This window comes from Bos indicus x Bos taurus, chromosome 25, assembly GCF_003369695.1.
Source record: "Bos indicus x Bos taurus breed Angus x Brahman F1 hybrid chromosome 25, Bos_hybrid_MaternalHap_v2.0, whole genome shotgun sequence".
NCBI classification, from domain to species: domain Eukaryota; kingdom Metazoa; phylum Chordata; class Mammalia; order Artiodactyla; family Bovidae; genus Bos; species Bos indicus x Bos taurus.
Genome location: NC_040100.1, coordinates 25,474,386 through 25,488,677, shown reverse-complemented (window position 1 = coordinate 25,488,677; position 14,292 = coordinate 25,474,386). Strand labels below are relative to the sequence as shown.

At 43.6% G+C, this 14,292-nt stretch overlaps 1 protein-coding gene across 3 annotated transcripts in view; it reads left to right on the top strand.

Moving 5' to 3' along the window:
* Positions 1-14,292, top strand: part of TMC5 (transmembrane channel like 5) — a 78,441-nt gene that overhangs the window by 21,370 nt on the left and 42,779 nt on the right. For all 3 annotated transcript variants that reach the window (XM_027527663.1, XM_027527661.1, XM_027527662.1), the window contains 3 exons: positions 1,828-2,641; positions 6,009-6,169; positions 9,950-10,039. In XM_027527663.1, the coding sequence (XP_027383464.1) occupies positions 1,884-2,641; positions 6,009-6,169; positions 9,950-10,039 (1,009 nt within the window). In that variant the 5' untranslated portion in view covers positions 1,828-1,883. The remainder of the gene's footprint in view (positions 1-1,827; positions 2,642-6,008; positions 6,170-9,949; positions 10,040-14,292) is intronic.

The window sequence follows — 14,292 nt, the reverse complement described above, 5'->3', positions numbered from 1 at the left end:
CACAGAAGTTCCATCTTTGTTACTGCTGTATAGTGTTTCATTGTATGAATATGCCACAATTCATTTACTTATTCTACTGTTAGCTTGTTTGCAATTTCTGACTCTTATGTAAGAAAAGCATCTATGAGCACTCTCATTACCTTTTGGTGGACATACTTCTTTCTCTTAGGCTGGTATCATACCAGGTTTTATTTTCTTAGATTTAGTAGGCACATTTAGTTTGTTAGATGTAATAGTAATAGCTAAGGTTTTAGTAGGGCACAGAAATCCTAAATCTTAAATATATATTAATTTCTAGTCTTACAATATAAGTAAATCAATGAGTTCATTTTCCATGTAATGAAAAATAAGTTGCCATAAAGCCCAGCATTTAGCCTTTCTAGCACTCAATTTGTGTGAATGTTTCTGTTTGTAAAACTCAGCATATTCATTGAAATTCTCTTTCATTTGTGTACGAGAAAAACCCAACCCAAACAACTGTAAGTCAAAAGGAGAATGTAATGACTCAAGCATCCAGTGGCTGGCTGCCTTCACGCATGGCTGGATTCAGGTGCTTAAACGATGTCGTAGCATTTGATCCTTCTCTGTTTATCTCTTGGTTCTGTTCTCTTTGCTGTGGGCACTACTCTCAGGCAGGCCTCCTTCCCTGGTGACCTCTGGCAGCTTCAGGCTTATAACTTTCTAAGTCCCAAGTCCAACCAAAAGAGAGAGCTTCTCTTTTTCAACATTTCTGATAAAACTCCCAGAATTGAGTCTTACTGGCTCTGACTCAATCACTGTGGCCAAGAAGCAAATAATTCTGATTGGATCACACACTTACACCTGGCTGACATGAATTGAGAGGGAAAATGTTACTACAAAAGAGACAGGTGGATGCTGGACAGGGACACAAATAATGAAAAACTTTCTGCTATGCTGAAAAGGTTGTAGATGACAGTGGCAGAAGGTTAATTCTTTAGCTCTGATTACTCAAAAAAAGTCTAACCCTTTTCGTTTTTATATAGAGAGAAATCTGTAAACATTGGCTGAACTTTAAAAGTGGTCTACTTGCTTCTTTCAAAAGTATCACCATTTATCTAATCATGCTGGCTCAAACTGTGAAGTTTATTTCTGATTTTTCCTTAGCTCTCACCCTTCCCATATTAGGTCAGTCCACAAATCTTATTAATCCTTTCTTTAAATTTTCTCCCCTCCTTGTACTGGAGTTTCAGTTTCAGCATCAGTCTTTCCAATGAACATTCAGGGTTGATTTCTTTTAGGATTGACTGACTTGACCTCCTTGTAGTCCAAGGGACTCTCAAGGGTCTTCTCCAGCACCAATAATTGAAATCATCAATTCTTTGGCCCTCAGGCTTCACATCCATACATGACTACTGGAAAAAACCATAGCTTTGACTAGACGGACCTTTGTCAGCCTAGTGATGTCTCTGCTTTTTAATACGCTGTCTAGGTTTGTCATGGTTTTCCTTCCAAAGAGCAAGCATCTTTTGATTTCATGGCTGCAGTCACCATCCACAGATGGTCCAAATGGCACCCCATCATTTCCACATTCCAGTCCACGGAAGTGGGAAGACTGAGAAAGGGAGGAATACCCCTACTCTTTTACAGCACAGCCCAGAAGGAATATACACCGCTTCTGCCCACATCTCATTGCCCACTCTCATGGCTGCACCTAGAGGCACAGGGGGCTGGGAGATATAGTCTCTATTTTGGACAGTTGTGTACCTAACTAGGAAGGGAAAAAGAACAGATACTGCAAGGTAACCATCAATTATTGCAGGGAAGACAGGGAAAAAAATCTGACGTTTTCTTCCTTTTGTTTTTCAGATAAAGAAAGAGATTGCTGAATAAATGCAGATGCATTTTAATGCTCCAGAGTAAACATGTTTGCCTACAGGAATAGCGCTTATGAGGAAGACCCAGATTACCCTGACTATTCTGGGTCTCAAAACCATACTCAGAGGTATTTGAAATCTCCAGGTCCTCTGAACAACTCAGATGAACCCAGCACCAGGAGCAACCCATACCCAGCAGAGTCCAGAACAAGTCCAGACTATCTTGGGTCTCTAGCAGAACCAGATTATCCTGGATGTCAGAGTAATCCAGACTACCCTGGCACCACGAGCCATCCATACTCTGCAGGGACAGACTATCCCAAACCTTTGGCAGAACCAGAGTATATTGGATCTCGGAGGAATCCATACCAACCAGGCTCATCTGGAGAGCCAGACTACTCTCAGTTTCAACAAAATCCTGATTTTCCTGGTTCCAAAGGCAGTGGAAACTACACAGGCTCCAGAATAAATCCAGATTATCTCGACTCCTTGGGAGAACCAGACTACCCTGGAGCTCAGGAAAACTTGAACTCTTCTGGCCCCAGGGCCAGTTCAAACCATCCAGGCTCCAGAAGGAATCCGGAGCATGCTAGCCCCAGAGTCAAGGCATACACAGACTCTCTGGGAGAGCCTGATTATCCAGGTGCTGAGAGTCAATCTAACCATCCACACTTTTTTGGAGAACCAGACTATCTGGGTGCTGAAGACCATCGGAACTCTCCAAACTTTTGGGGAGAGCCTGATTACCCAGGTGCTGAGAATGGTCATGATTATGGCTCTTCAGAGGACCCGGAAATGGCCAGGCAGTAAGTGCTGGAATCTCCTTCCAGTGGGGATGGGAGATGAAGGTTAGATCATTAAGTCAATTAATGTTTAACTTAATTGGGATAAGGACACATATGATGATGATTTCCATGACCTGGATTTATGGTGAAACTTTCACGCTTACCTGTATAACTCACCTGGGCCTTGGATTCTCAGCCTGAGGCTTCATGCTCTTAACTGATAATCTTTCATAACTTCTTGCTTGAATAACATCCTTCCCAGTCTCTTATCTCTTCCTGCCTAGTCCCTGCAAAACATTTAGATCGCACTGTTTTGACCCTGCTACTTCACCAATGAGATTAGGGTTAAGGTGATAATTATGAACCCAAACCTTTTAACCAGAACTATATCAACAGGAATGCACTTTAATCAAGAAAATCTTTTGAAATGGAATCCATCTAACTCAATTATTTTTATACAAGGTGATTGAGCCACTTCTGACTTTTTCTACTTTCATCTTTATTTTGCTGAAATTATTGCCAGAATTGACCACTTTCCATGTGTAGAGCAGATTTGGCTCATTGATCTTCTCCATTGCTGTTGCTTTCATCAAGTTTTATTGATTATAGTTTTTGCCATTGTTAGGATTCCTCTAAGGAGGTTTCTTTAAGTCTAATTTTTCCTGATTCAGATTCTGTAGATCTAAATTTTGTCAAAAAGATTTTAATCTTCCAACAGTTTTAGTCATTGACAAATTTTATTAGTACAGTTTGGGCCATTAACAGTGTTAACCTTGGGTGACAGTTCTACCAAATCTAATTTTTCCTGCGTTAAGTTTCTCAATGTTCATGTTGCCAACAGCATGTGATTATTTATTTATTTTTCAGGCTATTTTTAACCTGTAACAAATTTACTGTGTGAAATTCTAACCAATGTGAGTTTTATTTTGTATGTACTATTTCTACTGGTAATATTTATGAATTCAACATAAATCCTTCAGGATAGGCTTCAACAGTATGTGAACCGAGAGCTTCCAGATGTACAAGCTGGATTTAGAAAAGGCAGAAGAACCAGAGATCAAATTGCCAAAATCCGTTGAATCAAAAAAAAAGCAAGGGAATTCTAGAAAAACATTTACTTCTGCTTCATTGACTATGCTAAAGCCTTTGACTGTGTGGCTCACAGTACAGTGTGGAAAATTCTTAAGGAGATGGGAATACCAGACTACCTTCTCCTGAGAAACCTGTATGCAGGTCAAGAAGCAACAGTTAGAACCAGACATGGAACAAGGGACTGGTTCCAAATCAGGAAAGGAGTACATCAAGGCTGTATGTTGTCACCCTGCTTATTTAACTTATATGCAGAGTACATCATGTGAAATGCTGGGCTGGATGAAGCACAAGCTGGAATCAAGATTACCAGGAGAAATATCAACAACCTCAGATATGCAGATGACACCACCCTTATGGCAGAAAGTGAAGACGAAGAGGCCCAAAAACCAAAATATTAAAAAAAACCTAGAAGCAATATTGTAACAAATTCAATAATTACTTTAAAAATATATTCAACATTCAAAAAACTAAGATCATCGCATCTGGTCCCATCACTTCCTGGCAAATAGAAGGGGAAAAAGTGAAAATAGTGACAGATTTTATTTTCTTGGACTCCAAAATCACTGCAGATTCTGGCTGCAGCTACGAAATTAAAAGACACTTAGTCCTTGGAAGGAAAGCTATGACAAACCTAGACAGAATATTAAAAAGCAAAGACATTTCTTTGCTGACAGAGGTCCATCTAGTCAAAGCTATGGTCTTTCCAGTAGGCATGTATGGATGTGAGAGTTGGACCATAAAGAAGGCTGAGTGCCTAAGAATTGATGCTTTTGAATTGTGGTGTTGGAGAAGACTCTTGAGAGTCCCTTGGACTGCAGGGAGATCTAACCAGTCAATCCTAAAGAAAATCAACCCTAAATATTCATTGGAAGAACTGATGCTGAAGCTGAAACTCCAATACTTTGGCCACCTGGTGTGAAGAGCCGACTCACTGGAAAAGACCCTTATGCTGGGATAGATTGAGGACAGGAGGACAAGGGGAGACAGAGGATGGGATGGTTGGATGGCATCACCGTCTCAGTGGACATGAATCTGAGCAAGCTCTGGGAGATAATAAAGGATAGGAAAGCCTGGAATGCTGCAGTCCATAGGGTTGCAAACAGTTAGACATGACTTAGTGACTGAACAACCAGAAACAAAACTATGGGATTTGGGTGTGTAGTGGGATCAAATGTCTTCAGAACCTAAATAGGAGGATTAAAAGGACTAGGTCAAAATGTCCTCCTTGGTCTTATCCCCCACTGCCTGATTCATTATTGAAAATATACCTTTGACCTGTCACTCCCTTGTTTATTACCCTCCATAGTTCTCCATAATCTTTGAGAGAAAGACTCCACCACTTCACTTACGATATCCTAAGAATGAGGATGTGCTGGGCCAGTGTAAGATGCCAGCCAGAGCCCAGGCTGACTGGCCTCCTCCTGCTTCTGCTATCCCCTCCCTGTTGTTGTTGTTTAGTTGCTAAGTCGTGTCTGACTCTTCTGCGACCCCATGGACTCTAGCCTGCCAGGCTCCTCTGTCCATAGGATTTCCCAGGCAAGAATACTGGAGTGGGTTGCTATTTCTTGTCCAGGGAATCTCCCCAACCCAGGGATCGAACCCACATCTCCTGCACTGGTAGGCAGGTTCTTTACCACTGAGCCACCTGGGAAGCCCATCCTCTCCCTATCTCAACCCTATACTGTAGGTCAGTGGTTCTTAACCTTGGCTGATGCTTATAATTACCTAACTACCTGGGAGGCCTTAAAAATCATACAAATACCTGGGCCCAACTTTCAAAGCTTCTATTTAGTTGTTTGGGGTGAGGCCTGGGAATTGATATATACATAAAATTGAGAATCTTTGTTCCAGGTTAATTGACTTCCATAGCATTCCTTTTATATGTTCAGCACTTTCTGGTCAGCACTTTACTTGTGCTGTTCTTCATCTTTGGATGCCCTACTCCTAACTCTTTATGTATGGATTTATCCTTCCAATCCCAGGGCAGCTGTCTCTTTTCCATGTAGACTCCCTTCAAACTCTCAGCCCAAATTTTCTCTTTCCTGTGAACTCATTGGACCTGACTTCTTATATTCACCAGTTGCTACTTGTATTGTAATTGCTTATGGTTGTGTTTAAGAAGCTCAACCAGACTGTATGGAGGGTCAACAACCCATGTCTTTGTCTTTGTGTTCTCTTCCCCTCTCCCATGCATGGTTGGCATTCAGTGGAATGAATGGATGGGTGGATGGGTGGATGGATGACTGTCCTTACTGTGCTACCAGATGAATACTGATTCATCATTTTGGGATTGCAGAATGCTCAGCAGAACATCTTCAGTCCAGCCCCCGTTTCACTATGAGAGTGTCAGCCCCTTGGGCGTCCTTGGGAGAGAAGATGTTGATTATCCTGAAAGCATTGAAATGAAATCTGTGGGGATGGCAAATCCGTATCCAGGTGCTCCTGGCAATGGCTATGGTAAGCATTTGTTAAGAAGAGGATCATTTCCTGGGAAGAAAATAAAATTCACTGGGCTTGGGACCAGTCATTAAAGATCAGTGAGGGAAGTGGTTTACCCCTCTTCCTTCAAACACCCACTTTACAAGGGCTGAACCCTGAGGGTGTCGAGAAGAGAAGCAGTATCATCATTTATCTGAGCACTTTGGGCAGGAGTGGTGCCCGTGTGTGGAGGCTGATGGTCAGGTTCAAGCCCATGGTGGTTATGTGAGAAAGATGGTCTTAGTATGGCCAGATCCTCAGATTTTTCTAGAGAAGCCAGAAATCTGGGTTTTTACATGTTTCAAAATAACTTTTAAAATGAATAAATAAAATTCCTGTGCTGAGCAAACAAAACAACTGGTAGACTAGATTCAGTTTGCTTGGCTGCCAGTGGGCAGCTTTAGTTAAGCCCCTCCTAAAGGTGTTCACATGGTCAGCATTTGTATTTTTGGAACCTGCTAGGGACATGGAGAGTTAGAAGCAGCTCTGTCCTCATGGTACTTAAAGCCTAGATGAGGAGGTGACAAGAGCACATGAAGACTAAAGAAAATGAGCAAACAGATGGATAATATGTGAAAAATCACATCATTCTCAGAATCTGCTGTGTGTAAAGGTTTAGCTCTGGGAGGTAAAGATGATTCTACCAGTCTTCTGAGAGGAAAAAGGGGGACTTTTCTGATAGAGAAAGCCAGCTCGTGGCACAAGTCGACGTTATAGGAATTCAGAGCTGGAGAAGGGAGTGCTCAGCCTTGAACAGAGCATGGGGTCCAAGTGCTGGTTGGTGCATATGAAAGACTGCTCAGCCCTGACTGGTAGGGAAGAGATTGAAGAAGACGGGGAGGAGGAGATGGGATGCATTGCCACACACTCAGGAAAAATGCGGACTGTTACACATTTGCAGAGAAAACATTCAGCTGGGCTATTCCAAACCTTCATACCAGGCATTCTCAGTGGGGCATGTGTATCTCAAGGGGTGAAAATGTATTGAAAAGGCCAGAAAAAAACCTTCCTCTTTTTATGTATAAAGAAGATACACAAACACGTGGTTATACAGTATAACTATGGTATTAAAATGTCACGGGGGGACTTCCCTGTTGGTCCAGTGTTTAAGAATCCACCTGCCAGTACAAGAGACACAGGTTCAATCCCTGGTCCGTGAAGATCCCACATTCCACTGGCAACTAAGCCCAGGTGCCACAGTACTGAAACCCATGCACCTGGAGCCCACACTCCACCACAAAAGAAGCCACTGCAATGAGAAGCCTGCAGATCGCAACTGGAGCAGCCCCCACTTGCCACAACTATAGAAAGCCAACTACAGCAGCAACGAAGACCCAGTGCAGCCAAAAATAAATAAATCAATAATGTCGTGAGGAAGGGCAATGAGCAAGAAATATCTTAAAAGACTCCTTAGGTGGCTGGTAATGAAAAAAAAATGGATTGAGAAACACTGCCCCCTCTAATGCAAGCAGAGCTAATAACCTGTTGGGAGTGTTTCCCATGCTCTGCAGACTCTGCTAAGCACTTTACTTTTACAATCTTGTTTTCTCTGCAGCAGACACTACTGTTCTCCCTGTTTACAGAGAGGAAAACTGAGGTTCAGAGAGAAATGTGCTCAAAGTTACCTAGCTACTAAATCAAAAGAGCCTGTATCAGCCAATCTCTCTGACTCCACTTTACTGCTGGGTAGAAGCAGGGAAAATATGGATTGCTGACCACCAAGCTCCACAGAACACTGGAATTAAAAAGCTGTTTTTAAAAGTGGCCACATAAAGTGTGGCTTCATTCTCTGGGCTCCTTTTAGGACCAAGGTTGTAGCCCCAGCATTCTCTTGTCCAGGGCTATACCATCTTGTTAGACTATGCACTTCTTAAGGAGAACCCATTTCATCCATGTATCTTCCAAGGCTCCATGTGATTTTCCTAATGCTTGGCACACAGTAGGTGCTTGAGCAATGCTAACTGAATTAAAAGCAATAGCTGTAAGGGATGTACCAGTTAGCTGTTGCCACAGGAATGCTGCGTAACAAACAACTCTAAAACCCAGCGTTGCACAATCAGCATCATTTATTTCTCACCCACACATCTGTGGGTTTGCTTGGAGTTTAACTGAACCACATTGGGTTTGGTTGTGTCTGATTTGAGTTCACAGACTCTGTCTAGGCATAGTGTCCTTCTTGACCCAGTGAACTAACCTGGGCCATTTTCATCCCATGGCATAAGCTGGAAACACACAAAGTGGAGAGCAGAAACATATGATGTCTCTGAGTCCTTGGTTTGGAACTAGCAAACTGTCGTTTCTGCTGTGTCCCACGGGTAAAGGCAAGTCACATGACCAGTCCAACCTCAGTGGAGGTGTCCAAAGTGGAGGAAGTGTAATGTTTGCTGAAAACCAACTGGTTTACCACAATAGTATGTATTAAGAGTTTGTGGTGTTCTGGGATTTGTTTCAAGCACTTTTATACATAGTTATATCAGTTACATGTATTAACTGACTCAGTTTCCCCAACAAAAATTAACTGCTTCAGTTTCCTCAACAATCCTATGTGAAGGCCTATTATTATCCTGATTTACAGACTAAGATATTGAAACTCAGACTATTAAGTAACATATGCCAGAGAGCACACAGTTAATAAAGCAGCAAAGCTGGGAACTGATCCTTGGCAAGAAGTTCCAGAACCTCCCACAGTATAATTTCGTACATTTCCATCAAAATGTGCTCCAATTTTTCTGTTATGGAGTTCATTGTTTATCATGAGTTGAATTAGACTTCATTGTTTATCATGAGGTGAATAAAAATATATTGAAATGTGACACTGTCATGTAGATGTCAAAAGTAGACTCTGTCCCTAAGAAAATCATGCCAAATTCCAGATTTATTCATGTGTCATCATAAAAGGCTACAACTAGAAGGAAGCTTTGTAATCATCTCAACAAAATTTCTTTAATTTTTAAAAGCAGGACTTTTTTATAACAGAAGTTTTAGGTTCACAGTAACATCGAGGAAAAGGTGACAGAGTTCTCAACAACCCTGTGCCCCACACGTGCGTGCGTGTGTGCTCAGTCACTCAGTTGTGTCTGACTCCCTGAGACTCCTTGGACCATAGCCCGCCAGGCCCCTCCGTCCATGGAACCCTCCAAGCAAGAACACTGGAATGGATTGCCATTTCTTACTCCAGGGAACACGTGCATGGCCTCACTCATTATCAGGGTCCCCCACCACAGTGGGACATTTGTTACAACTGAACCTACATTGATATATCATTATCACCCAAAGTCCTTAGCTTACATTAAGTTTCACCCTGGGTGGTACATTCTATGGGTTTCAACAAATATATAATGACTTGTATCCATCATAAGGGTATCCTACCGAGTATTTTCACTGTCCTAAACTCCTCTGAAGCTTCCCAGGTGGTGCTAGAGGTAAAGAACCTGTCTACCAATGCTGGAGACAGAGACGTGGGTTTGATTGCTGGGTCAGCAAGATTCCTTGGAGGAGGAAACGGCAACTCACTCCAGTATCTTTGCCTGGAGAATCCCATGGACAGAGGAGCCTAGTGGGCTACAGTCCATGGGGTCACAAACAGTGGGACATAACTGAAGCAACTTAGCACACAAACCCCTCTGAGCTCCATCTATTCATCCCTCCAGACAAGTATTTTTCAAACTCTGAGTTATGGCCCACTAACAAGGTCCTGCTGACCATTGTGTGCTCAGTAGTAACTAGTGTGGGATTAATTGTCTTGTCTCTTCATTCCAGTGAATCCTGCTTATGTGGGTGATGAAGGTCCTGGCCCAGCTTATGGAGACCCACCCTTGTCTGGACATGATTGGCTCAGTTCACCCCAAGGTAAGGCTTCAGTGGACAGTGACCAAAAGCATCCGTCCTGCAGAAGGAGCCTGTTCAAGGCAATGCAGACATTGCCACTGCCTCTTGGCCTCTGGTGTAGTAACTGATGCAGCACTTCCTTAATTTATCACAATAGGTTTTATTCTAAACATGCAGAGTTTTTTTCTCCTTTAGATATCAAGGTGTCTTCGCTAGGACTCTTCTGGTTGCAAGTGACAGAAAGCCAGCTCACCCAGGCCCAAGGCTTGTGCTGTGGGAAGGATGTGGGTAAACAAAGAAGAGAAGGTAGAATTACCTTCCAGCACTTTAGTACAGAGCCTGGCATGGCACATAGCAGGTGCTCAGAGGTATTTGTTGGATGAGTTACAGGAACCAGGGCCTCTGGGTCTGAAGCCAGGAGCTCAGGGCCATCTGGACTCTCTTTTTCTCCATCTATCTCACAGACAGCTTCTCTTTAAGCTTCACCTCATTCATCTCAACTAGTCAGGCCTTCTCTGCAGCCAGGGAGCTTGACAGGAGACACACACACAGCTCAGCGGTCTCGGGGAAAATCTTCCTTTCTTTCCAGGCCTGTCGGTCATTATTGAGGAACCTCTCTCCAGCCCCATTTGGGACACATGTCTACACATGAACCAGTCACTTTTACGTAGGAAAGAAGGCTGGGTCACATGTCCATCCCATGGCTAATACATGTATTGGTGAGGTGGCATTGCCTTGATCAAAATTTTTCTGAATAATCATAGAATTATTATGATAGTGGAGGATAGGGGCAATCAGCTTGAAGAAGGCTTTGAAATCAGTTAGGAAGCTCTGTAAGGATCGCTGTGTGCTGTGAGGAAGGTCTGATCAGAGGCAGAGGCCTAGGAAATAAAAAAGCATCAGAGGAGAGAGGCCAGGGAATGCTGGAAGCTAGAGGCAAACCTGTGAATACCAAGGAATAAATCAAAGACATCCTCTGTGTAACAACACATATTGTCGGGGCCCGTGACTTGAAACCATCTCTCACCTTCTGACACCCGACCCTGTAGCTTCACTCTTTAAGAGGCTTCTTAAGAAGGCCTGTATCTTTCAAGAGGTTGGTGTTGCCACTTGGGAGAGAAAACCATGGGTATATAAACAATCATGCTCTCTGTCTGTCTTCCACAAGAGCAGGGAATGGCTTTAACTACTGGGGAAAAGAAATGCCTTCACACCTCTTAAGATGCTCTGTGGCCAATATGAAGATGAGTGCCTCTAGGTGGACGAGGAGTCCCCAGAAGGCAGAGAGAAGTAAGGAAATAGAGGACCCAGAGATGAACCTGGGTTTCTCTACCATTTCGCTTTACTAATTCTGATTCTCAAATCATTTACAATTAATTGATGGACAGTCTTCTGATAGAGTGTCCCTTTGGTGGATCATGCTAGCAGCTAGGAAGTGCCTGGTGCGTAGTAGGTACTCACAAATATTCATTTATGAATGAAGGATGTAGTGAATGATACATCAGCATTTGCTTACAGGAAACAACCAGGGTGAAGTAATTAAGGCACTGTGCTTTGGGACCAGACAGACTTCGGTTTGATCCTGAGTTCTTCTACTTGCTGGTTTTGTGGCCTTAAGCAAATTACCTTTTTGGGCCTCAGTTTTCTTAGTTACAAAATAGGGTTTATTACAGTACTTACTTCATGGGGTGATTGTGAAAATCAAACAATATATTCTATTTAAAGTAGTTGGCCTGCAGGTACTGTTACTGATAGTTATCATTTATTGTTTTTTACAAGGAACTTTTTTTTGCAGCTGCACTGGGTCTTTGTAGGTGTGTTCAGGCTTTCTCTAGTTGCGGCCGGGGGGCACAGCTCTCTAGTTCTGGTGCACAGGCTCAGTTGCTGCACGGCATGTGGCATCTTCCTGGACTAGGGATTGAACCCATGTCCCCTGCATTAGCAGGCAGATTCCCAGTACGAGTAATTATCATTGGTGTGGGGAGAAGGAAAGAGTTCTATTATTAGTCCAGTCCTGCCATTTAATGAGAGTATGATTAGGAGGGAGTTTATTCATTCCTTTGCACCTCAATTTCTCCAAATATTAAATAAACGGCACGGTGATTTCCAGATCAGGTCTGCTGGGTAGGGACTGCGTCCAGGTGCCCAGCACTGACATAGGACAGTGGTTTAGCAATAAAGGGATTTATTTTCCTCTTGTGACAAGAAGTATGCCAGGAACGAGTCCAGAGTTTTTATGGCACCTCTGCCTATGATACTGTCAACGCCCGGAGCTCCTTCTGAAGCATCTTTTCCCATGACCCTTGGCTGGTGAACGTTTTACCCTCTTGTTTTCCAAATGGCTGTATCTGGTCAGGAAGAAGGTGAAATGGTGAAATGCCAAAGGTTAAATCAGGCAAACTTTCACCCATTAAAGAGCGTTAATGGAAGCCACAACCTTGTTGACTAGAATGGGGTCACAGATCCATCCTAGGCTGCAAACGGAGCCACCCTTTGCCACGAAGGAAGCTGGGAGAGTTTTAACTGAGCACAGTGGCTGCACAGCAAAGAAGGCATCTGCTGATGTGAGAGAAAGAGAGAATGGGTGTGGGAAGCAGACAGACAGCAGTGGGGCCACCCAGGCAGTCAGGAGAGAGCAGCTGTTTCTCTCCTGGATTTATATAGGCACATAAAACCAAAAATATAACATAAGTCTTGGACCAGAGGCACCAGTTAAAGTGAAGACCTTGCCCTTTGACTGAATCATTTAGAAGAATCTCTGCCTTCTGTTTCTAGAATCCTATTGCTTTAATAAAGAATTCTGTTTCTGGCCTTTTACCTAGCTACTGGGACAGAATCTGCACAGGAAAACAACTCCTCTTCTCAGGGATCCCCCTCTGGTGTAGATGTGGGGAGCTGTACTGTGATTTGTGGGGGACTGGTTTTGTCCATCTCATCCTGGCATTAAAAACTGTGAATGGGGCAGCTCTCTGTGACTGTCATCACTTTTCTGGGCGGTCCCCAACAATGCCAGTGTGACTGCTATGTGAGGTCTTGGGAAGCTCACCTTGGTGGGACCTAAGGCTTGGGGGAACGAGAGATGCTTTCTGGTGGTCAAGTGAATGAAATCATTGTCGAGGTTGAGCATGTCCCTTCTGGGATCCAAAGCCATCCATCTTCAAGTCAGATTGTTCCAGAAAAGACACCGGTGAACTCAAACTCCATCCTGGTCTCCTCCATTTCTGACAGTGATGTGACAGACTCTCAGATTTTCAGCAATCGGAATGACAAAAAGGGCAAGCAGTTATTACAATTTGCAACACCTTTGAAGGAATCGTTTGCTCTGACCCTTCATAACTCAGAAAACACAGGCTTAGATACCCCTCATACTTCACACGAGAACATCCAAGGTGAGACCCTGGGGCAAAGGAGTTAGGATGGGAGCAACCCCTTCCGAGTTGCCCACAAGGCTGTGGTTTTAAAACACTGAATAGGGCAAAGGCTTGGTAGATGACCTGAGGGTGCTTGGGACTCGGAAGGGGTCACTTTGAGAGGATCTGACACCTAAGAAGGAGTTTTACCTTGATCGAGCTCATTTCATGTGCCTGGTGTTCTGCCTTTTTGTTATCCATCGAATTTAGTTTTATTTGCCTGCCACTCTCTGCCCGTGTGATAGAGGCACACCTGTCATTTCCATTTGCTGAGAGACTGAGGCTCAAGGAAATTAAAGATCTGGGGTCAAATGCAGGTCTGCCTGATTCCCAAGCCTGACACCTTAACCACTGTCCCGAACTGCTTTGCACCCAATCCCTAGGTTCAAGTATCATGGGATGCCTCTATTTATCAAGTCCTCCGTGAAACCAGGTCTTAACTGAGACCCTCCCTTGCCTTGCAGCTCCTAACATCAAACACTGGTTTCCCAGATGCTGTTTCTCTTTCATCCCATAATACTCCAGGCATGAAGTCCAGCCATTCTCAGTGACTTCTAAGAAGGGAGGGAAAAAAAAATCTATTCACACCAAAGCATTTTATGAGTTTGGCTCCTTTGTTGAAAGATGGGGCGTCTCTTGTCACATTGCTGTCTCCCCGAATTTCTGGGCTTTTTTCCTCCTTCACCTTTATTCCTCTATCTGTCCCCTTTTCCCTCTCAGGAGACGCTCAAATTCCTCATCTTCAGCCAAGTGATGTGGAGGCCCTCTTCTGGGAATTCTCCCTCTGCCTCAGCTGTGTCATTGAGAGGAGGAGAGGTTCCATGCAGCTCAACAACAGGGCCGGGAGCCAGCTGCTCCTGCCAT